Source organism: Microchirus variegatus (assembly GCF_963457635.1).
Source record: "Microchirus variegatus genome assembly, chromosome: 1".
In the NCBI taxonomy this organism is placed as follows: domain Eukaryota; kingdom Metazoa; phylum Chordata; class Actinopteri; order Pleuronectiformes; family Soleidae; genus Microchirus; species Microchirus variegatus.
In genome coordinates this window covers 2,254,467-2,277,532 of record NC_139802.1, presented here as the reverse complement: position 1 = coordinate 2,277,532, position 23,066 = coordinate 2,254,467, and the positions used below count along the sequence as shown (strand labels likewise).

At 41.1% G+C, this 23,066-nt stretch overlaps 3 protein-coding genes across 4 annotated transcripts; all 3 read right to left on the bottom strand.

The window, feature by feature from the left end:
• On the bottom strand, positions 1–9,718 carry LOC310933738 (adaptin ear-binding coat-associated protein 1-like; the record flags this gene model as incomplete). Its single annotated transcript, XM_083897290.1, has 7 exons — positions 9,609–9,718; positions 7,507–7,607; positions 5,058–5,162; positions 4,845–4,926; positions 4,649–4,757; positions 3,505–3,649; positions 1–107 (listed from the first exon to the last, which is right to left on the bottom strand). Exons 1-7 carry the CDS (start codon positions 9,707–9,709, stop codon positions 1–3), a joined length of 750 nt encoding a protein of 249 aa, XP_083753416.1. The 5' UTR covers positions 9,710–9,718.
• Positions 9,719–13,711: 3,993 nt separating this feature from the next.
• aicda (activation-induced cytidine deaminase) lies at positions 13,712–15,204 on the bottom strand (the record flags this gene model as incomplete). The annotated part of the gene is made up of 5 exons (XM_083899883.1): positions 13,712–13,762; positions 13,856–13,971; positions 14,139–14,421; positions 14,542–14,707; positions 15,185–15,204. 5 exons carry the CDS (start codon positions 15,202–15,204, stop codon positions 13,712–13,714), a joined length of 636 nt encoding a protein of 211 aa, XP_083756009.1.
• A 3,000-nt stretch (positions 15,205–18,204) lies between these two features.
• nat14 (N-acetyltransferase 14 (GCN5-related, putative)) lies at positions 18,205–21,552 on the bottom strand. 2 transcript variants are annotated; one of them, XM_083889011.1, is made up of 4 exons: positions 21,424–21,552; positions 19,954–20,124; positions 19,537–19,842; positions 18,205–18,883 (listed from the first exon to the last, which is right to left on the bottom strand). In XM_083889011.1, exons 2-4 carry the CDS (start codon positions 20,032–20,034, stop codon positions 18,422–18,424), a joined length of 849 nt encoding a protein of 282 aa, XP_083745137.1. In that variant the 5' UTR covers positions 20,035–20,124; positions 21,424–21,552; the 3' UTR covers positions 18,205–18,421. The 2 variants fall into 2 exon arrangements, with proteins under 2 accessions (XP_083745137.1, XP_083745138.1); XM_083889012.1 differs by lacking the exon at positions 21,424–21,552 and having other exon boundaries at positions 19,954–20,236.
• Between the last annotated feature and the right edge of the window lie 1,514 nt (positions 21,553–23,066).

Below are 23,066 nucleotides of genomic sequence, written 5' to 3'. Positions count from 1 at the left end.
TCACTTCGAGGAAACGGAGTCAAAGTCTCCCCACAGGTCAGAGTTGGCTGTGGTGGTGGACGGAGCCACCGAGTTGGAGTTACTGGAGTCCAGGTTTAGCAAAAAACCTGGTGGTTAAAACAATAAAGACAACTGACATTATATTGTGTCTGGTCGAGTTCACAGGTAAACACAACCGTACACGTTCCTTCAACCGAGGTGAAGACTGAAATGTAGTCTACACGGGTGGATAGTTATGTTAAATACTCAATAATCAAAGTGTCTATCTTACTTGTATTGTCATAACAACAAATACTCTCTCCCAGAGTATATGCAGGAATCCTGCAGTTAATTTCAATACCTTTTAAGACATTCTCAAAATATTTTAAGACCTTATCGCCACTTCAAGCTGTAATCAGCAACATGTATTTAACTTACAAAAGTAAGTTTTAGTTTGTAATTAAGTCTATAGAGCACAACCATACAAAGGAACTCATAACGTGGAAAGGAACAAAGCTCGAAAGAATACATTCAACCAAAGGCAAGGTTCATTAAAATAAACAACAGGTAACACTTTATTTCGAGCGATGTTGGATATTATTTCGCTGTCGCAAGATGCGTCACGTAACGTGTATGTGTGCGGCCTTGAGCCGATCTTGCAGGGCGAGCATGCGGGGAGGAAAATAAATACATTCATGCATACTTTTTGCAGTCAAACTATAAGGACAAAATATAATACCTCATGAAATCGCAATTAAGACTTTTTCATACTTTTTAAAAAGGGCCTTCATTTGCCCAAAATTGATTTATCAACCTTTAATACCTTCTTAAATGTCCCATATTATACCCTATTGCTCCAAGTGAACCTAGTTCCCTGGTGTCCTAATGAACATGTCTGTGACATGCTTTGGTCAAAATACCATAAGGATGAAGCACCACAGCAGTTCAATCACCCTGAACAAAACAGCCCAGTTCAGAACGCTCTCTTTAGTAGTATCTCTTAAAAAAGTAAAACAAAGAGAAATGACATCAGCCACAGAGGCTACTGGCAGCTAACAGCAGTTAGCATTTGGAAAAGTGATCATTTGCAGGCTCTAGCAGGCACATTGCCGTCATATACAACATGTATCCACTGGACAGATAAATCCTCCGAGGCTGGAAGTTTGTGTAGAACTCTGTGCTGCACTGTGGAGCCAAGAATAGAACTTTTCGCCAGCACTCTCGCATGTTTTACGGACAAATCGGAGTTCAAAGAGACAACAATTCCAGGAATTTAGCGCCTTGTGACGCCCCAACTAGCGCGGAAGTCAACGCGGCGCGTTTTATCTCCTGTACTTAGACTGAGGAGGAGCACAAAAACATGAGCGAGTCACCTTTTTTCACACTTTGCCGACTGATGGGGCCTCCAGAGTCCCAAATATAAGGATTTAAATGGTTTATTAAGTTGATTTTTGCATAATATGGGACTTTTAAGACTTCTTTTATTCTTCTATGTAAAGCACATTGAGGGCGCTTTCACATCTATAGTTCGATTGTTTTGGTCCCAAATGCTGTAGGTGTGAAAGCAGACTAAAAGTCTTTTTTTTTAATCATATCTGCTTTTTATCCACGACTGAACCAGTGTCCTGGGAGCCTCTGCCACCCATCCGTGTGTTTCTCAAGACATTTCCTTAAACAATGCCATGTTGATGGAAAACCTTTTAAGAATGAAAAAAAAAAAAAAAAAAGGATCCCTTTCTGTGTGGATACGGCCTGTGTTTCTCTACGTGATGAAATGTGCTCTATAAATAAAGTCGTCTTGCCTAAAGGGGTTCACTTCACCCAGTAATGAAGAAACACGAGGTATTGAGGTCTTAAGAAGTCAACTTCTTTTTGTTCCATAAACCACTAAGAAGCCAAAGTAAACCCACACAAATTATTACTCAATTTTCTACTAAACTGCAGGAAGGAACTCCCATAAAAACCTGTAGCATCCTGCGAAACAAAACCTCACCTCCACTGTATTCAGATGCAGACAGAAATGTCTGCTGATAGACATCTCCTAACCTCAGCGCATGAAAATGAAACGCCACGCACAGCTATGTGACATTCTCAAATTGTAAAATAAATCAAATGTGATCCACAGGGCAACCGTATTTTTAAAAATGGAATTCAAACAGTGTTTTACAAGGGGAGTGTACCTGCCATAGTCTTGGCTAGAATTACTACAGGTCAGCATAACACCGCACGCACCACCTTCACCGTAAAGACTGTGCATACAAGCGCTCCATTGGAAACAGCTTTATAGCTGACCACGAAGGGGCCAAGGAAATAAAAGCTCTCATCAAAGACATAACTTTCCTTTGCTTCACATTCGCCATTTATATGAGCTTTCATAATGTAAGACTTCCAAGTGGCCACCGTCAGGTCACACTTTACGCCCCAGTGAGAATTCAAACTGTTGTGTCTCTCCAGAAACGAAAACGGAAATAAAGCTGTGAATTACTGGGATAACGAAGTTAAATGCTAGCTTTTGTTTACACTTCCCAAAACCTGCTCGCGACTGTCGGGCTGCGCCCTCAGGTGTGAGTACAATGTTATGCTTATTCACGGATTTGATGCACGCGTGTGCCAAAAGTATGATTTGAGTTTGTATGATCACATGGAAAAACCTCTATGACCTCAAATTCTCAGTAACTATGTTTACATGGACGCAAGTCATCGGAATAAAAACATGTCATGTAACATGCCAATCCGCTCCAATACAGGCCGTTCGGAAAAGACATTTCGTTCCAGACGTGAAGGCTGGTATATGCTGATCCGTCACTCAGATCGGCGTTCATACAAACAGTGGATCCGATCACGACTTCCTGGTCTGAAACTATCACACGTCTGATCCACGTAAACGTATTTGTGTTTTGTTACTGCTGTACTTTCATTCCAAAAAATTCACAGCGAGGGGACGAGGAGACGCGTGCAGCATTTGTTTACTACAGAAGCGGAAGTGAAACTACTTTTTCTACTTTCAGAGAATTAGACAACACTGCGCATGTTCCGACTGAACGCCAGATCGTTTCATTTTGTATTCACGTAAACGACGGACAGAACGAATCCTTTCGGGATTTTGCACGTGTAAAACATAGCTACTGTTGATTTTTGTGAAAAGAATGATTTGCATATCATTTATTATTTTTGTTAAAAAACGTACTTTATCAAACAGATGATGGATGTGATTTTAGAACAACAAAAGAAAACTGAAGCTTTTCTTACTTTTGCACACACTTTTAGCTTCCCACATCACACATAAAAGCTCATGTTCATGTAGAAAAACATTCAAGACGGTATGTAATATGTGGCATTAACTCTTTATATCAGTGTTTCTCACTCCTGGTCCAACACACCTGCTTCAAATGGTCAGTAAGCTCTGCTGAAGCCCGATGACGACCCATTTATTTGAATCAGGTGTGTTAAAGCATATAAAACATGCAGAGCAGTGGCTCACCCAGGACCCGGGAGTAAGAAACCCTACTTTCTATAGTCACCTACCAGTGTCGCTCACTCCTGCAGACGGTTGTGTATTGTGATTATTAGATTTGGAAGGCGGTGGTGCTAGTTTGCCCCCAGGAGGAGGAGGAAGGAGCCCGAAGCCACCTGAACTCTGAGGACGAGACCTGTCCTTCTTTTTGGATTGCTATGGAAAATAATCAACATAGAGAAAACAAAAGTGGGTGAGCATGTGCAAGTTTGAATTTTCAAGAGACATATTATCAACACGGACCTACAGTGCTCACTCTCCCGGAACCAAAGTCTGTAGAGAACATCAGTCATTTTATGTCACAGCACACAGAAGTTGTTCATCCACTGCTGCCTTCATCAGTAAATTCAGATATATTATCTTTTGATTAAAGGTGCCATATGTAAGAATGTGGCCAAAAACTGTTACTCATTAACATTTAAATTCAAAATACCGAGGTCTTTTAGGTTTCGCTTTCTGACGTAACTGGCAACCCGTGGTTGCTCGGCAGCTGAGACTCTACTGACTGCAATGATTGATAGACGGCGGTAGGTGGCGCCACATGCCAAAACATGATTTCAAAACATAAACATGATTTGTAGTCTGCAAAATATGTTTTTAATGCAAATACTTTGTCTGTACTGTTGTTGTTGTTGGTGAGTTCAGTTTGTTACTGAACATTATTCCTGAGTCTCTGTGACATATTAGGAGGATTTTATGATTTATTACATAATGCACCTTTAATACTCCATAAAACCACAATACAAAGAACATGAACTATCCCTGTATGATTTTTTAGATCAAAAGTAAGAACTTCATCATGGTCACTTAGGATGGTTTCATTAATTAAAAAATTGAGTACACCTCTGCTGGTTCAGTCTCCAAAAACAAGTGTGGCGCAAGTGTTGTCCAATTGTCTTCTTTCTTCTTTTATCATAATTTATTTCATGATAAAAGAAGAAAACAGAAAAATGTGCAAAGTTGTTAAAAAATACTGTATTGTATTGATACTGTTGATATTGACACTCAAGGCTGTGATATCATATTGGAAATGAAAAAGTGCTATTGAGCCATATCTGGTTTCAACCTTACCTATTATGTACATGTAGATTATGATTAGGCTCCATACAGATAAAATTCAAATGAAAAAAATGTAATATTCTAAAAATAAGTCACCCCAATATTGAGCGTTATGGTCTGTCCTTCTTTGAAGCCCAGGTCCAGTTTGGGAGTGGAGTCTGGAGCCTGCGCTTGCTTACTGAATTCATCTTCCTGTTTCACCCACCTAAGAAAGACAAATATGCAAAAAAAGTAAAGCAGAACCTATTCACCGCTGAATGAGTTTACGATTCACGACGGAACAGCTGCATACTTGAAGTGGTCCTGAAGTGCAACGTTGAAGTCGAAGGCGTCGCATCGATCATTAAATCCAATGCCTATGAATGCACTGCGGCCTATGAGTGACATGAAACAAAAAACAAAGCTTATTGGCAGATCTGCATCACTGCCTCATCAAACACATATCCTCTGAATTATCAGCATATTTACTGAACAATTAAGACATAGCATCAAACCAGACACCCACCACCGTCATCCTGTATGCGGAGCACAAAGTAACGACTGGAGTCACTAACTGTTTCCACTGTGATCCCAGGATATTCGTCGACCGGTGCCTGTGCAAACAATTCCCCTGTAGAACAGATCAAAACATAGATAATCACATTTATTATCAACCGTTTGGAAAAATGGTCCAGAGGTATCCAGCGTTTACGGTAACAAGCAAAAGTCTATTTATATAGCACTTTTCACAGATAAAAATCACAAAGTGCTGCATAATCGTAAACAAAATACTACAGCAAGGAAAAATAAGAGCGCACACTACGCACAGTTGTCATAAACACATTAAAATCAACCCTATGTTTTCAACTCTTTCTAAAAAGAATCCATACAGCGTCATCAAGTCTTTGTTCCGATGACCTCAGGGACAGAGGTGGAAAGTAACGAAATACATTTACTCAAGTTACTGTATTGAATACTTTTACTTTACTCGAGTACGTATTGACTCAAGTATTGTACTTAGTTACTTTATAAATCCTATCCGTTACTGAGTAAAAATAAAAAATATACACCAGAACCAGACAATGATGATGTGATTAGCACCAGCACTGGCGCGTGAACATAGAGGGCGCGCGTCAAAAGTGACGTAATATCCTGTGTCGCGTCGGGCGCGTGAGCTCCAAAATAGTCTTGGATTTCTGAGCCCTTGTCATATTTCTACTACCCTCACACCCCACGCAAAGTAACTAAGTAACTTTTACTTTAAAGGTGAAGTAAGTAGTTTATAGTGCCATCTAGAGGAGAGGCTGAAATTTACAACAAAGAACTGCTCCTCTGCTCACCCCCTCCCTTCCCTGAGCGCTACGGTATCCGCAGCCGGTCAAATGTCGTCCTCGTCGTCTTTCTCCGTGTCAGCAGATGAGGTTCGTGAGGTGAGGGAGAGGGCGGAGCTACCGCTGCCGTAGCAGACGAAGCGGAGAGAGAGGAGGCGGGACTTCCGCTACAAGTAAAGAGACGCTTGATTTGTTCTCTCGCGTTTGTCCTTACAGGCTCCCGTAGAAACATGGCGTCTCTCTGCTAACAGTGGCTATGCAACCGCGGCCCGCGACCATGTTATTTTACATGACTTTTTGAAACACTACGAAAATGAAACAAAAACTATTATACAACGACGAGACAATGCAGGAGCACATAATATGTATAAAAAAGTGGATTTGGGTTATATAAACCCATAAATACTACATATTGTCCCTTTAAGTACATTTCAAATGAACTACTTTTTACTTCTACTCGAGTACATCTTCAGATGACTACTTTTTACTTCTCCTTGAGTAATATTTCATCAAAGTATTGGTACTTTTACTCGAGTACAATATTTTAGTACTTTTTCCAACTCTGCTCAGAGACCATGCTGGGGAGTACGACATGAGAAGATTGGAAACATAAGGTGGGGCTTGGCCATGCAAAGCTCTGAAAGTTAACTTAAACTGAATTCTAAAATCGACTGGCAGCCAGTGAAGGGAAGCTGAAACAGGGATAACGTGCTCCCTTTGCTTTGTCGCAGTTAAAAGTCTTGCAGCTGCGTCTGAAGACAGTCAACTGCTATCGAAGCACCTAGAGTGATGGATTTATCAAACACTAAAACTAAGATGGGCCACAGCTCGCATTATTGTCGGTCTTTCTAATCCAAACTTATTATGATGTCTGACAAATATTATGATCTTGGACTTTTTGAATAGAATCAACAACGACCTGGTGTAATAGACCTTTTTCACAGCAGGTATTTTTGACATGAAATAGTGGCACAAATACAGGTTTTAACGATGACATTAATTATAGTTCCACTCCAGGATTAAAAGAGAGAGAGACAGGCTTCTGCTTTTGTTCCACTGTAAGGGTGGGTCACACTACATATTTGACACTTAAGCTTGTTTTTTTGTCTGTTATTTTAATACCGCAAACATATTTCCTGTATTCTATGGTTGTGTTCTAATAAAGGGCTTGAGAAATAATTCTACATTTTGCACATTACTCTACATTTTACGACTATTTATGAGCTTTAATGTCAGTGCTCTAACACCAACAGTTTTTATGGGAAATAGTTTGTGCCAATAAACATTTGTCTGCAAGTAGGAAAAGCGTAGAGTTTGAAATAGGATGTGCCATTTCATATTTTATGTGGACGATAAAATACAATGAATTTCTTGTAAACACTCACATGCGCGAAATTTTTGCAAATGTCAAGTTTAGTCTGAGGAGAAGTCCTTTCAGTGCTCCAACAGAGACAGACGGAGATTATCAAGCTGTTTGCTTTAAAAATATAAAATAAAATTGCATGCTTGGATGTGGGCTGGGTCACCTTGGAAGAGATGAGTAACAGAGAGGGTGACGGTGAGCACGAGACTACACAGTGAAATAATTTACAGCAGCGACGGCGCCAGTAAACAAAGGAGCTGTCCCGTCTGCTGCTCCCTCACCAGAGATTTTGTCTTCCAATTTCACGTAGGCCGCTTTTCCCCGGGCCGTCACACGCATGCGTCCCGTCCAGTCAGGAGAATCCAGCTTCCAATCGGCTGCCCTGGAACACACACACACACACAGACACGCACACACATATACACAGAGTCAGCAAGACGGTATGATGTAGGAGGGCCGGTGACAACAGTTTACTAAGACCTATGTCGACATGGAAGACAAAGACAGGCAACAAAACAGACCACAGGGAAAAGAAAATGTTTTGTTTGCGTGTGTCTGTGTGTCACTGTTATGGTTTGTCTCACGCACAGACACGCGGTTAGCTACGCTCTGTGTCAACCAAACATGACTACACCATCACTCACCTTGACCTTAGGCTGAAATATTACATCATCGAAACCCTGACCCACTGTGCGTATGGTCACTGGTTAACCAGTCACGTGCCTCATGGGGGAGTCGGCTCCATGCTACTGATTTGTTAGTCATGTTCACTCACAGGCTGAAATGCAATATGCAACAAAGCCTTTTTAAAAAAAAAATAATAATAAAAAAAGAACAGATCTCCTTTTGGAAGTTAATTAGTTCAGTTAATTAATAAAAGCAAAATAGAAGACAGAGACTTTGGCTCGTCTTTACAGCTTAAAGGTGCCATATGTAAGAATGTGGCCAAAAACGGTTACTACATTCAAATTCAAAATACCGAGGTCTTTTAGGTTTCGTTTTCTGACGTAACTGGCAACCCGTGGTTGCTCGGCAGCCGAGACTCTACTGACTGCAGTGATTGGTAGACGGCGGTAGGTGGCGCCACATGCCAAAACATGATTTCAAAACATAAACATGATTTGCAGTCTGCAAAAAGTTTTTTTTTAATGCAAATATTTTGTCTGTACTGTTGTTGTTGGTGAGTTCAGTTTGTTATATGAACATTATTCCTGAGTCTCTGTGACATATAAGGAGGATTTTTACAGTCAGTTGCTTTAGATTTATTACATAATGCACCTTTAAGGAAAGATTTTCTGCCAAATAAAGGGACAAATAAAAACTAAATGAGAATCTCTTGAGTAAAATAAAGTACAATTTCCTTTATTTTACTTAATGTGTTCAATATAATTTCATATAAGCTACGTTTCAAGTTACCATTCATGTTCCTACTACAGAAATACAATATAAAACAGAATCCAGTTTTGATTCACTAGTAATTCACCATCAACCACATCCCGCTGTCATTCAAATTGCTTATTCTGAGAGTGATCGTCTCCATATTTTTGCACTTCCTTCCAATCGACTGCATCTTGGATTCTTTCAGCCCGTTGCGACTTGTTTCAATGCCGCCATTCTTAGAATTCAACACAGGTGTGTCCTTGTTCTCGTCATTATTCAGCCTGCTGGAACAACGAAGGCCCTTCCAATGACCTCCTCACCCCTGCCTAAATCACATTTACTGCTCCATCTGAACAAAACGAAATGCAAATAACCTGCATTATTTTTCCAGCTATTCCTCCAGCAGTGTGAACACTATCCTGTTCCAACCTTAGAGCGTCTGAAAGTTTCTTGTTATTGCTTTTCCATGAGAATTCTCTCCAAAATAAGGAGTTGGTTATCTCGTGTACCTTCACAGACATCTGCCATCACTGTCCCCAGCTCCTCTCCTCATCGATTTTTCATTGAATTATACGAAAAAAAAAAGGTATCTTCCTCTTGTATAATTCCATACACATTTCTCTCTCAAATGCTTGGACTTTAATCATTGTTAGCACTTGTTCCCCCACCCTCACCCTCTGACGCGCCATTGGAGGAGAGAATATAAACACACGGACACTGACAGGGATGTAACACAATAGTGCGTGCGGTGCGGGTACAAACCCTAACACAGAGCTGCGTTATTTCCCCATCATGACCTTGTAAACACACACACACCGCGTACACAAACAGTGGCCGCAGTGTCGTGATTAAGGGATGAGCTCGGCTAATAGAGTCGCCGAGGCAACGGCGCGGCTCGCGGATGCAGCTGGGTCAGAAAGCTCGCTGTCAGGCCGCTGCCCTCCTTCCCTTCCCTTCCCTCCCTCCCTTCTTTCCTCCATCCCTCCATCCACCTTCGCCTCACCTGATGGCCCGGTTGGAGGCTCTCGGCGGGATTCGGTAAACGTTCACGTCGGGTTTGACACAGAGGACAGACTCGTACTCGCTTTGACCCTCGGTCGCCATCTTGACTTTTACTCGGTCGGTGTACGCCGCTGGTGGTGACGGCGAGAGTAGCGTTCCGTTTCCGCGCGGCGTTAACGGCGGCGGCGGGACCGTAAAATACGGTGTATGCGCGCACAAGCTGTTTTACACCGCCAGACGTCCTTAAAGAGGTATTCCACATTGTTTTTTTTATAACAGTTGTAACAGTGCACATAATGGTGACATGTGTCAGAGCTACAATGCTAGGCGTCGCTCACACACTTTTTGACGAACTAGCTTAAAAGAAACTAGCTTAAGCTGCGCCTAAAGCTAGTTTCTTTCAAGCTAGTGTCAACTCACGTCAAAGAAAACACTTGTTTTTTGGCGTGTGCTGAGAAATTACATTTGAACTTAAAAAACAAATATAAATGAATATTTAGAGGACCACGTTTGTGCTGCTCATTCATTATTTATAAACTATTTACTATTTGGCCTTCGACCCAGTATGAGTCATTGATTTGACCTGTTTTTATTTGTATAGTAAGACTTTTGTGACGTTTGTGTGCCTTGTTTTTATATATTTATATTCTCTACAATATTATATTGTGTTTGTGGTAGTTTTTTTTTTAAAGTTTTTTTTTAGGTCTTTTACAATTACAGTTCTTTATAAATACAGTTGGGTTGGACTGAATAAACATTGGACCCAGAAGGGCCATAAAACTGTTCTGAAGCTTTGTGAAAAGATAATCATTTAATAATTCAAAGGACCAACGTTGTTGTTGTTTTTTGACAACACGTATATACTACTCCATACATATGTATTATTGCTTTAAAATAAGACCTGTTTGGTTTTCTTAGCCTAAGTATAAGGCTAGAAGCAGTTGTAACAGTGCACATAATGGTGACGACATGTGTCAGAGCTACAATGCTAGGCGTCACTCACACACTTTTTGATGAACTAGCTTAAAAGAAACTAGCTTAAGCTGCGCCTAAAGTTAATTTCTTTTAAGCTAGTGTCAACTCACGTCAAAGAAAACACTTGTTTTTTTGGCGTGTGCTGAGAAATTACATTTTAACTTAAAAAACAAATATAAATGAATATTTAGAAGGCCACGTTTGTGCTGCTCATTCATTATTTATAAACTATTTACTCTTTGGCCTTAGACCCAGTATGAGTCATTGATTTGACCTGTTTTTATTTGTATAGTAAGACTTTTGTGACGTTTGTGTGCCTTGTTTTTATATATTTATATTCTCTACAATATTATATTGTGTTTGTGGTAGTTTTTTTTAAAAGTTTTTTTTTAGGTCTTTTACAATTACAGTTCTTTATAAATACAGTTGGGTTGGACTGAATAAACATTGGACCCAGAAGGGCCATAAAACTGTTCTGAAGCTTTGTGAAAAGATAATCATTTAATAATTCAAAGGACCAACGTTGTTGTTGTTTTTTGACAACACGTATATACTACTCCATACATATGTATTATTGCTTTAAAATAAGACCTGTTTGGTTTTCTTAGCCTAAGTATAAGGCTAGAAGCAGTTGAAACAGTGCACATAATGGTGACGACATGTGTCAGAGCTACAATGCTAGGCGTCACTCACACACTTTTTGATGAACTAGCTTAAAAGAAACTAGCTTAAGCTGCGCCTAAAGCTAGTTTCTTTCAAGCTAGTGTCAACTCACGTCAAAGAAAACACTTGTTTTTTTTGGCGTGTGCTGAGAAATTACATTTTAACTTAAAAAACAAATATAAATGAATATTTAGAGGACCACGTTTGTGCTGCTCATTCATTATTTATAAACTATTTACTATTTGGCCTTAGACCCAGTATGAGTCATTGATTTGACCTGTTTTTATTTGTATAGTAAGACTTTTGTGACGTTTGTGTGCCTTGTTTTATATATTTATATTCTCTACAATATTATATTATGTTTTGTTGTAGTTATTTTTTTAGTTTTTTTTGGACATTGGACCCAGAAGGGCCATAAAACTCTTCTGAAGCTTTGTGAAAAGATAAGCATTTAATAATTTAAAGGACCAACGTTGTTGTTGTTTTTTGACAACACGTATATACTACTCCATACATATGTATTATTGCTTTAAAATAAGACCTGTTTGGTTTTCTTAGCCTAAGTATAAGGCAAGAAGCCTTATGTACTTTAACTTGAGGTCACTACAAGATTTTTTTTTTACCTAATTCAGGGTATCCGCGGGGTCTTAAAAAGTCTTAAATCCAATAATTTGAATTTAAGGCCTTAAAATGTCTTAAATTCTCCTAAAATAACAGCTAACAGGAGAAAAGTTAATGAAAGCCCACAGCTAAGACGAATTGCAAGTTCAACGATTTGTGGCTCTAATTTTCCTTCATGTCTTTTGTACTTTTTTGCCAGTATGTATTTGACATTGGGTCTTAAATTGTATTCATTGTGGTCTTACAAAAGTCTTAAAAAGTCTTAAATTTGACTTGTTGAAACCTGCAGAGACCCTGTAATTTTACCCATGATTCACAGTTGAGCAGAGTGTGCACCAGTCAGCTCTTGTTGGGGACAGCTGTCATGTCTAGGTGGCACATAAATCTGTTAATGTGTGAGGGATAAAGACTCAAATCTGCAAGTATATGAAGGTAACAGACCCGACCTCAGTTTTGAGCTGACTCTGAAGCCAATGAAAAAGAGTAGGTTAGGAGTCAGACACAGGAAATAGAGACGTAGTGGGAATATCAAAACAACAATGGCGATGTTTGTTTACCCTACAAACTGTTGCTCGCACGAGAGTTTGTTGTGTTCAGTTGGTTTGACAAATCACGTAGTCTGTGATCCCTCATTAGGTGCAGTTGTTTAACGTGTGATCCTCAGTCTTTCAGACGTCAGATGTCTATCTACTGAAACCAGTCGGGTAGTGTGTGCTCCAAGTCTTTTCTAAATCGGTAATGACTGTGAAAGTTGTGTCGTGTGTCCCCCCGCTTTAGGCAAGGATTGGGCCGTAAAAAGAAGTGTTCCATCTTGTTGGCCACATTTCTAAGGCAGCTTGAATGTACAAACCAGCCAGAGCCCGTGTTTCTGATTTTGAAACAGAGGCTTATTACACAAACAACAAAGCACAGCACTGCCCCATACGGCCACTGTATATAATATACCAACGAAGAAGAAGGAGCGGGCAACTAACGTGGAAGTTGTGAAATAGTATTTACATCCTTTCTGGCATGCAAAGTCAATTAGATTCCATTGTTCTGCCAAGGGAGGGATGAGTGAAGAATCAGAATCTACCTGCATGTGAATTTGCAAGAGAGTTTAAAGCAGATCCAAATATGTGCTAACATTTAAGAAGCACAAACTGGAGCTAATTGTTTGCCAGACTAGAGGGGAAACAAAACAAATGTGGTTTGGCGTGTAGGCTATTACAAAATATAAATCCAGGATACCTCTGCTTCTGCTGGTTCACTATGAACCACTGTTCCCCAATTTATCAGTGGACTATGTGTGATGCTCTACAGTGAGGTTTTATTACCAGCATTTAGATAAAGTATGTATCCGGGCTAACTGCTTTGAAGCTACAATCATTCACACAACACAATACATCGGTTATGTATATTCATTTATTTAAAAACAGTAATGCTGCAGAAACAGTAAGCAGCGGCTAAGCAGCATTCAAAGCCTTGCTATAACTTCATGGATATTGCATCAGGGTAAGCGAAGCAAGCAACTGCAGGCCTGTAGTCCTTAGCTGAGAACAGTTGACTACATTAGACCATAGCGACAGCAAATCCAAACCTTTTCCTGTTGTGCACACAAGGCTATAACTACACCATTTACCTGCTTTGGTTTGATTCAATATAGGATCCCCCAGTTCCCTATTGCCTGAGCCCCCCAAAGTCCATTTGAAACACCCCTGCCTCATGAATGCTTTTTTTTTTCTCTGTTTTTTTTGGTTTTTATTCTCAGTATAGCAATTGTAGTGATGGACCAATATGTTTGTTCTTTGCAGATAAGAATAACTCTGGTCATATGATAACAGAATGTCACAGGTGTGGTATGTTTCACAGTCCAAGAAGTTTGAAGGCATCTCTCAAATATTCAGTTGCACATGGCTGAGAAAGAAATAAAGAATTAGAGTTTTTAAGCACATCATTTAATCAAATCATGTTGGCTGATGAAAATATGCGATATGGTAGATATTCTACCTGGAGGATGCGGTGAAGTTTTCTGGCAAGGCGAACAGAGTTCTGGTGCAGCTCTTCCCAGGCCTTGAATCTGCTCTGCTTCTTAGCCACAAATGTTTGCCAGCAGTAAAAGAAATCTGAAGAGAAAAAATAAAAGAAATGTCAACTTAATGAAGGAAAAAAGGCTTTCACGTGGAATTTGGCGAGATGAATCTTCCATTCCTTTCCGTCTCTCAAGGTCATATACTACATGTCTGCACGATCTTTATATTTATTCCACATGTACACAGATTAATTCCTCCACCTTTGTAACTCATGATTGTGATCTGCACTCCAGCTTTTTTCAGCATTCTCAGACCCTCTCTCTCCTGGCTGTCCTCCAGGTCACAGAAATAAAGACGAGACACAAAGATCCTGAGGCGGAGGTTGGGCATCTTGCTGAGGAACTGGGCCAATGTGATGGAGCAGTTGGCACAGGGAGACCAGGAGCAGAACCAGGTGATGGAGTAACTCAGCCTCTTCTCTCCAGCAACTCCATTTCCCCACAGACCGGGGCACAAGGCTCCCAGATAGCGCAGAAACAGCATCTATGGAGAAATAGGACAAATTGACATTATTGTGAACATACTAATAATTGCATTTATTTCCTCCCCTGAACAGACCTATCCTACAGAATATGTTCTCCTGTTTCCACCTTCATCACTCACCTCTACATGGCAGCCAGTGCGATTGCGGAGGTGTCCAAAGTCAAAGGTCATGGAGTCTGGGCCCACTCGCCTCTTCACTACAAAGCAGAGGTAGGTCTCATGTCGCCCCTTTGCCCAGCGCACATTCTTGTAATGGAAGATGAACTTTTTTTGAGGCAAAAGTACACTAAGACAAATGGAGAAATGGTGTTTACAGAAATTAATCAAAATACCAACCACTTTAGTGGAAGATAATACGGGCTCATGAAACTAACTCAGTAGCATGTTTGTATTCAGGTGACTCACATGTGACTTCAAGTTTAATTCTAATAACTTACAATGGCAAACACATGTAAAACCTGTGGTTAACCAAATGTGAGCAATGGACAGTCAGAATATGGCTAACATTCACTGTTCTCACTCTCGCTTTCACTAATTTCAGTGAAACCAGGACAGTTCAACGTCAATTAAATCACAAACCTAAAGTCACGCTTCGAAGGACTACACTGTTACTCTAATATCCACTGATGATCATCAGATATTAGAATGAAATGAACAAAAACATATTTTTCCAAATTTAATTGTAGGCATGTGCACTCTCTCGCTGCTAACATGCATCAATACATATGCAACATATAAATAGAACACATTTGTTTTCGCTCACCTGTCTAGCTTTGTAATCATTTCGAAAGTTGCTTCGCTTTCACTCAGCAGACGTGAGTAATGTATGGAGTTAAATGAGAAAAAATGAGTGTGTGTGTGTGTGTGTGAGAGAGAAAGAGTGCAAGAGAGATAGAAAGTGAGTGTGTGTGAGATGGGGGGTTAAATGGAGGGAACTGAGAACCTATACATCTAAACATAAACATCCTGCAAACAACAGAGCAGCTTCTGGTTGGACAGATCAATTTTTAAAAAGTAAGCTCAGAGGGCGTGATACAGTCGAGATGTGAACGTGTGAAAGCAGCTGTTATTGTCTTATTTATTGTGTTGTCTTCCCGCAGACAATTAAAGCTCTAAATTACTTATCTTATTTTTAGGGTGCAGGTGTTTTTTTTCTTTTTCTTTTTACAATGTTGTTGCACATAGTGGTTAAAGTGAAACTATTTTTAATGGAAAGCCTTAAAGGGCATTTTATATTGGAAGAAATATGATACAGCACAGAATTTACATGGTAATCTGAGTGACCACACTCCAGAGTTGTGTGGCGTGATTTGTGACCTTTATGGTTTTTCACAGACGTCAGCACACTGTGCCAACTGCCTGAAACTTTCCAAACACTTACGAGTCATCCAGTATTCACTTTAGTTTCCCCACATCGTAAAGTAAGAACTTCCAGATACCTTCCTCTCCTTGATCCAGAGGGATCACCACTTTCTGCCCATGCCGTTTCACCCTTTCTACTTCCCCAAACCCTTTTGGCCCCAACATTTGGGAGAGCCAAATTCATTCACAGACCTTGAAGGCCCCGACACCTACTTTGTCCTCCGATCTGGGTTTTCCCAAACTGTGTCAGGCAGGGAGTAGAAGTGTCATCAGCTTCCCTGTTAGTCTGGCCGGCCAGCTGACCGACCACAGCGTGTGGATAAATCTCACTCATAAGCCTTTGAACCATCAGATGTTTTCATCCACCCTCTCCAAATCAGGATGTCTATTTCTTTGCCCTTGTCTTTTCTCTGTCTGTTTTAGCTCTGGCTGCTTCGCTCACTGCTACTGCATGCAGGCATTCTGCTTTCCCATGACTCCCCTCACCCTCTCATGCACTCTGCGGTTTGGGGAATTCACCGTTTCCCAGGGTGGCTGTTTTTGGCGCTGATCAGCTCGTGTATGTGCGGTACACATGTGCGTTAGCCAGCTGTACGAGCATCACATTAACACAGTCTATATGTTTTACATCATCTGGAACACATTCGTTTAATTTACCCTACGATTGTGTGGTGACACAAAATGTTGTGATTCATGTGCGTGTGTGTGTCTGCATGTCCAGAGCCACCTCACATCATATTGCATTACTCTGACAGTGCACTAAGCCTAATGTCTCTGCGCATTTGATCTTGTGTGCATGTCTTTTCCCAACTTCAAGAGTTTGATCAAATGCCAAACTATAAGAAACCACTTCCCACCCAGCTCTCTGGGTTTGACCACAGCTTACCAAGGTCATCTCACAGTCACACATGTATACTCACGTGCACTACCACAGTTTGTGTGTACGTGGTGTCATTCAGTATGGCCAGACGTGGCCGTGCATTTAACCCATAGTCAGGGGCAGAACCGGGTGTAGGAAATGCCAAGTCATACTTTCCGAAACCCACCCGCCCACACCCTGCAAACGTGCGTTCAACACACACTTACACACAGCCATACCGTGCAGACACACATGACCACAGTCACAAACAGACTTTCTTTCCAGTGTGTGAACTCACATCTGTTTCCTGACAACAATAATAGCTACAGATCAGGCGGGTAGAGGCCCAGCTAACAGGTGTCTGCTCTTTTGACAGTCATGGAGAAACAAAAATGATGACCAAGAAGTGTTACAAGTAAAAATACAGCCTTGACAAGGTGAAAATGGCCTGACCACACACTTAGTCGAACGTGTAACGACAGTGATGTTTCACTGCTCAGCTTTTTCATTCAAGATAATTAAAGGACAGTGATTTTCCACTAGAGTTTTGCTTGATCATGGGTTAGCAGTCACGTTAAAGCGTGTATTTGTTCTCGGATCAGGTGAGATATGCTTCCTTCCCACACGCATTAATGTTGTACAAACATCCTGTGGTGTTTATCTGTGGCACGTTGATGCTGTACTGACACCGTTTGAGGTTTGCTTCGCAATGCAAACGTGAGGGCTTCTAACCATATTAAGGTTAGCCTCAGAATGGGGCTGTGTGCATTTCCCCACTAACATGCATAAACTGCCAATCACCTGCAAACCACGCGCATTCTTACATGATTAATGTGCCTGGGCAGAAATATGCAATGCAAATGAGTTTGGAAACAGTAATATAGTATATTTAAGTTATTGGTGGTTTTGTAACATGCAATTAATTAGTTCATTTAACATTTACTGTTGTTACCATGCCATAAAACCATTTCTGGAGATTGCACTCTTGGTGCACTGAGAATCTCAAAAGATTCTTTACTGAGGCAAGTTGTAACCAGAAACTGTCTGATTTTCAAGACAAATACGGGGAATAAAAAGTATTGTACTGTATGAAATACAATTTCAAAACCCTATTGATCTTCTCCAAGCATTCATTAAACTGATTGTTGGTTAATGACTGACATAGATAATCCTTGTCATCAATAATGAATGCATATTATTTTTAAATGATCAGTCACTGACGTTTCTGCCAATAAAGTAACATTTGAATATAACAGACAAAACCAAATTGAAAGACAGAGAAATTTAAAGGGAAATTTAAAACATTGCTTGCAGCCTCATGGACCCACATACTGTACATGAAGGTGAGACGTTGCTCAGGAAGAAGTAAGCAGAAATTTTGCAGATTCATGTCAACCACACACACTTCCTATACTGTAAACTGCATATCCTCCTACACATCTGTGAAGTTGCACAACCACAAATACCTGTAGTTTAACAAATAACATTATCTCTGCAGATTAAATAGAATTTTTTTTTTATTTTACTCCATTGGATATGATTGAGAAATATCACATGGGAAATGGAAATCAAAAAACAACAACAAAACCTTAAAAAAAAAAAACAGAGCAGAACAGCAACACATACAACAAATAAATACTGGCATAAATAAAATATTCAATAAATTAAACAAACACTGTAGTAATGCCACCTTCAGCAAAGATGCATTTGTGTTATCAGCTTCTTTATCTTTAGCCATTCTTTGGCTATTTTCCACTTGATGATTCTACTGTCACTCAGTCACAGGTTTTTGTAAAACACTTTAGTGAGGGGGTATCCCAGTAAACCTCTCTCTGGAGTCTCAAGCTTCATCCCAATGTCGTCGTCTCCTTCGACTTCTTCAGCAGTCTCTTCCCCCAGCTGCCTGTAGCCAAGTTTCTTGAAGAAAACTTCCCCCACTTTAGAGGGATAGGGTACATGAACGTACACCCTGTGTGCCCCCGTCCCCTCTTCTCTCTGCTCCAGACTCTGGACAAGCAGCCGACCCAGTCCCTCCTTACGGTACCAGCAGCTCGTCACCAGCCTGCAGATCCTCCTGATGCCCACTTGTGTCTCACTCTCTCGGAAAATGCAGCCGAGGATCTCCCCCTCGCACTCTGCCACCCAAACATGTCCAGCTGCCAGTTCCCTCTCTGGGCTGACTTTCTCTGTTGACGACTCCTTGTCCTGGTCCTTGTCTTTGGATGCTATTTTGGATCTTGGCTGAAGAAAAAGAAATAAGATCACACGGCTGCTATGTTTGTTCACGACAATTAAACGCACAGTATGTCATTTCCACCACTGTGGTCTCTCAATCAAAACAATAACACATAGTTTGATGATGTTGTGAAGCAGCATGGAATCATGGGAATTGTTGTTGGGAGGAGAGATTCAGCAGTAGAATGCATAATGCAAATGGCTAACTACTAGTACTAGTAATCCAGTAGTTCATAGAGCATTTACGCAATCAGTTATAGTTGTCGCATACAGTAATGTACAACTGATGTAGAAACAAAGTTGCACATTTGCTTTGTGCTTTACGGTAGACATGGAAGTAACAGGAAGTCATGCAGCTAGCTGTGTAATACAAAGAAGCTCGTAGAAGAGTATGTAGGAGAGTGGTGTGTGTGTGTACGCTGTGTCTGTTCTGACGCTGCGTAAAGTTCTGTAAAGACTGCGTGGTCATTTCACAAAGAATGGAGACTGGTAAAGCAGATGACGCCATTAAAAGGCAACCAAATTTAAATAGTCTGTCACCTTTAATATAAATACGTATTTCTGTGGATTTAAAGAACGGTGGAAATGTTTTTGCTAATGTAAGTACACTACAACGCTAAAAAAAATACAATACAGCATTTGTCGAAATGAAGACTCACCCTTTTTGTGAGTGGTGTTCTGCCACTGATTCTACAGTAGGGATTCTGCAGCGTTTCATCCTGTGTTCCCCGATAACTACTGCCCACATAGTCCCAGTAGGGACGGCTGCTGCCCAGAACACCCATGGACCGTGGCATGGTAATTTTGAGAAAGACAATGAGAAGGAAGACGGGGAGAGCGAGGGCCAGGATGAAGGAGTGGACGAGGCAGCGCAGGACTGAGGAGAGAACGGCCAGGATGAAGAGGCACAGTGGACGAGTGAGGATGTGCAGGATGATGCGGTTTTCTGCGCCCTCGCAGCCCTCCTGGAAAGAAAGTGATGCCGGTGTAAAATAAAGCGCGCGTTTAACATTTTCCACAGAAATCCAGACCCGAGTCGTCTGTCCAAAAACTTCGACCGATTATGTCGCACCAACCTTGATGAGGGCTTTGACCACCTCTATGTCGTCCTCCTTCATCCTCCTCATCACCACCTGATCCAGCTCCACCCTCACCATGTTTAGACTATGTGCTCAAACAGGTGGCCTGCTGGTTCTCCACTAAGTTACGTTGCAAACTCAAACATTCACAGCAGCTGCACAGGGAGCCTGAAAACACACATGTAAAGAAGAGTACATGTAGCTTTGGAATGTTTGATTCTGATGCAGTATCCATCCAGTGTCCATCCCTTTTATTTACTTTGGGGCTACGTCAGGCTTATTAAAGGTGTAGTTTGTAACATTTAGGATGTATACCCATGTGGGTAAAATAGTTTTGCATATTGTGTCGCCACATTTCTACAGCAGCATGAAGGAACAAACCAATTTACATTTTCAAGTGGAAACTTACAATACCAGGGTATCTGCGGAGGTCTTAAAAAGTCTTAAATCCAATCATTTGAATTCAAGGCCTTAAAATGTCTAAAATTCTCCTAAAATCTCATAAAAGGTCTTAAATACAATGTTTAAAGGTCTTAAAAATCTATTAACATTATTTTTTGGGATGCGATAACATAACTACAACACGGAACTAAAGTAGGCCTCCTGTGCTGCACGGTGAGAATTTATCGAGCACCACTAGCTAGTGTGCTGTGCACGCGCCGCGGTGTGTTACAGCTTAGCATAGCAGCGGAGAAAACTTAATGAAAGCCCACAGCTAAGCCGAATTGCTTGCATAAGATGGGTAAGTGCTAGTTCAAAGATGTGTGACTCCAATTTTCCTTCATGTCTTTTGTACTTTTTTGGCAGTATGGATGTGAAATGGGGTCTTAAAGTCTTAAAAAGTCTTAAATTTGACTTTTTGAAATCTGCAGAGACTCTGAACACAAATGTAGCAGAAGAACATCCTGTCTGGTATCCACTGTAGTTTGCAGGAGTCCTCCAGTTGTTGCAATCTGCAGCCTCACCATTAGATGTCACTAATTCTTATCCACTGGACCTTTTAAAGCTGTGACTCCATGTGGGCAATAATTCAATTGCAATATCATTTTATTCAATAGCAATATAACAACAGTTCAATATATATGATTAACTCTGACAGTTATTCAGAAGTGTTGTATTTTCGCCATATAATCCAGCCCAAGTTAAAACGTTGACATTTGCAGTGCACTCGTCTTTGCATACGGTGAGTGAGGCAGCGGTGAACCGTGACGTCACACCCACGCTGTCCTCAAACGACAACGACAGATGGGGATTGTGGTGGATTTGAAACGTGCCCGTTTCTCTACCCTTAATCGTTTGTGCAACGCGCACCAATTTCATCGGCGTGTGTGTTCACGTTAAACAGGGGGATCATCAGAGCTAAAGTCGACATCGTCCACGTCCTTATATGGTTATTGTGAAGTGCTGCGGTCTCCCTGACACATGCGGAGCCGTCGTTTCTGCTCCAAAACCCCCGCTCCCGCTTACCTTCTGCACAACACGGCTCAGAAATACAGCTGACAGATGTAAAAAAAACACAAACAGGGAGAGTCTCTGTTTGTAGCCGAGCCCGTGCAGGTTTGGCACGTTTGCTGGAACAAATGACCATGAAGTCGTGTCTCGCTTCCAGAAAAGAGGAATTCTGAATCCAAATGTGCACTGCTTTTTGCGTGCTCCGATGCGATTCCAATATGGCGACCTACGTCAGTGACGTACGCACCATCCGCATTGAGCAAACGTTACGTCGCGTTACGTCATGAAATGCAGCAACACAATGCACATGCGATGACTTCAGATAATTTAATAAAACTATATAAAGATATTTAAGTATTGGAAGGACATCAACAAGTTCATTGACAAAAGGCAAAAGACACATTTATTAATAATTAGTTATGTTTTATTACCATCGAGAAGAAAGGCCATTTACAACACGTATTCACAAACTTATTCACTTCATAAACAAACTGCCAAAGATAGCATCATTTAAACTAATATTAGATTTCATAATATTTAGGAATATACTGAGGGCCATGTACAGCCTATTTGAATGTATAACATTTCTAGTATGTGGCACCATGGCATTACGACACAATCCTCATCTAATTTCAGGTCCTCTCTGCTCCAGGAGAACTCACTGAAAGTGCCAACAGGCTGAGTGTTCATTCACTGTCTGTCTTGTCCTCTCACTCACACACACACACAGGTTTTAATCAGAGAAATGCATCTCTTGAGAATTAGATATAGGTCCATTTCTTGTTGCGTCTTCAGATGATGGCTGCGTCTCTGTACTGGCTGCAGGGTGGTGTTCCTTTACAGACATTATGTTTGCCTCTGCAGCAACAGTCTCATATTTTACCTCACTACTTTGAGAGATGCCTCCATCCCCTCCTTGCTCCATTCTCCCTTCCCTTAAGCTACTAGTGCTGACCTCAATTATGACAATTTCCTCTCCACTTTCCAGCTGAAATATATTTTCCATGGCCCCTCCACCCTCACCAACACTACCACTGGAAGCACTGCAACCTGCACCGGCTTCTCTCATCATACCCCCTTCACCTTCTATCAGGGCTATCATCTGCATTCCCTCCTCATTTTCTTGCTCAATTTTGGTCTCACCCCCCAGTTCAAACACCACCTCCTGCCCATCAAGTGGCACCAAACCTTGGGTTGATGTGCAGGACAGCTGCAGGCTGTTGTCTTGTCCTTGGCTGAAGTTTGCACTGCATGACCCACCGTCCTGTGCCTCAGTGTGGAAATGAAGGACATACGATTCCCCCTGACTGCTCTCCTCACTTGCATGTCTCTCACCCTGCTTTTCTCCACCCCAGTTGTGCAAAAATGACATCATCGCTTCTTTATTCCTGCTCGTTTCTCCTTCGTCTTGGCCATTTGTCTTAAACTGAAGCACAAGTGACTTTCCCTCCCCCCCATCCACTGCCTCAGCCGATGCATCCCCTTCAAAGTGTAACACATACGACTCGCCACCCTCCTCATTATTTATCCCCTCCTTTGCCTTTTCTTCATTTTCAAAGCACAACACAAACTGTTTCCCTGTAATGGTCTCCCTTGTCCTCAATTGACCAACAGTGGTATGAGGTTTCCTTTCTGGAGTAGCAGGGATATGAGAGGAA

What these genes read in the sequence shown, in the direction of transcription:
- nat14 (XM_083889011.1), bottom strand. Translation starts at nt 20,034, where the DNA reads ATGGTGAGGGTGGAGCTGGATCAGGTGGTGATGAGGAGGATGAAGGAG. An exon ending in TGGTCAAAGCCCTCATCAAG is followed by an intron (nt 19,843 to 19,953) that starts GTTGGTGCGACA and finishes CTTTCTTTCCAG; the next exon opens with GAGGGCTGCGAGGGCGCAGA. An exon ending in GAACACCACTCACAAAAAGG is followed by an intron (nt 18,884 to 19,536) that starts GTGAGTCTTCAT and finishes CTTTTTCTTCAG; the next exon opens with CCAAGATCCAAAATAGCATC.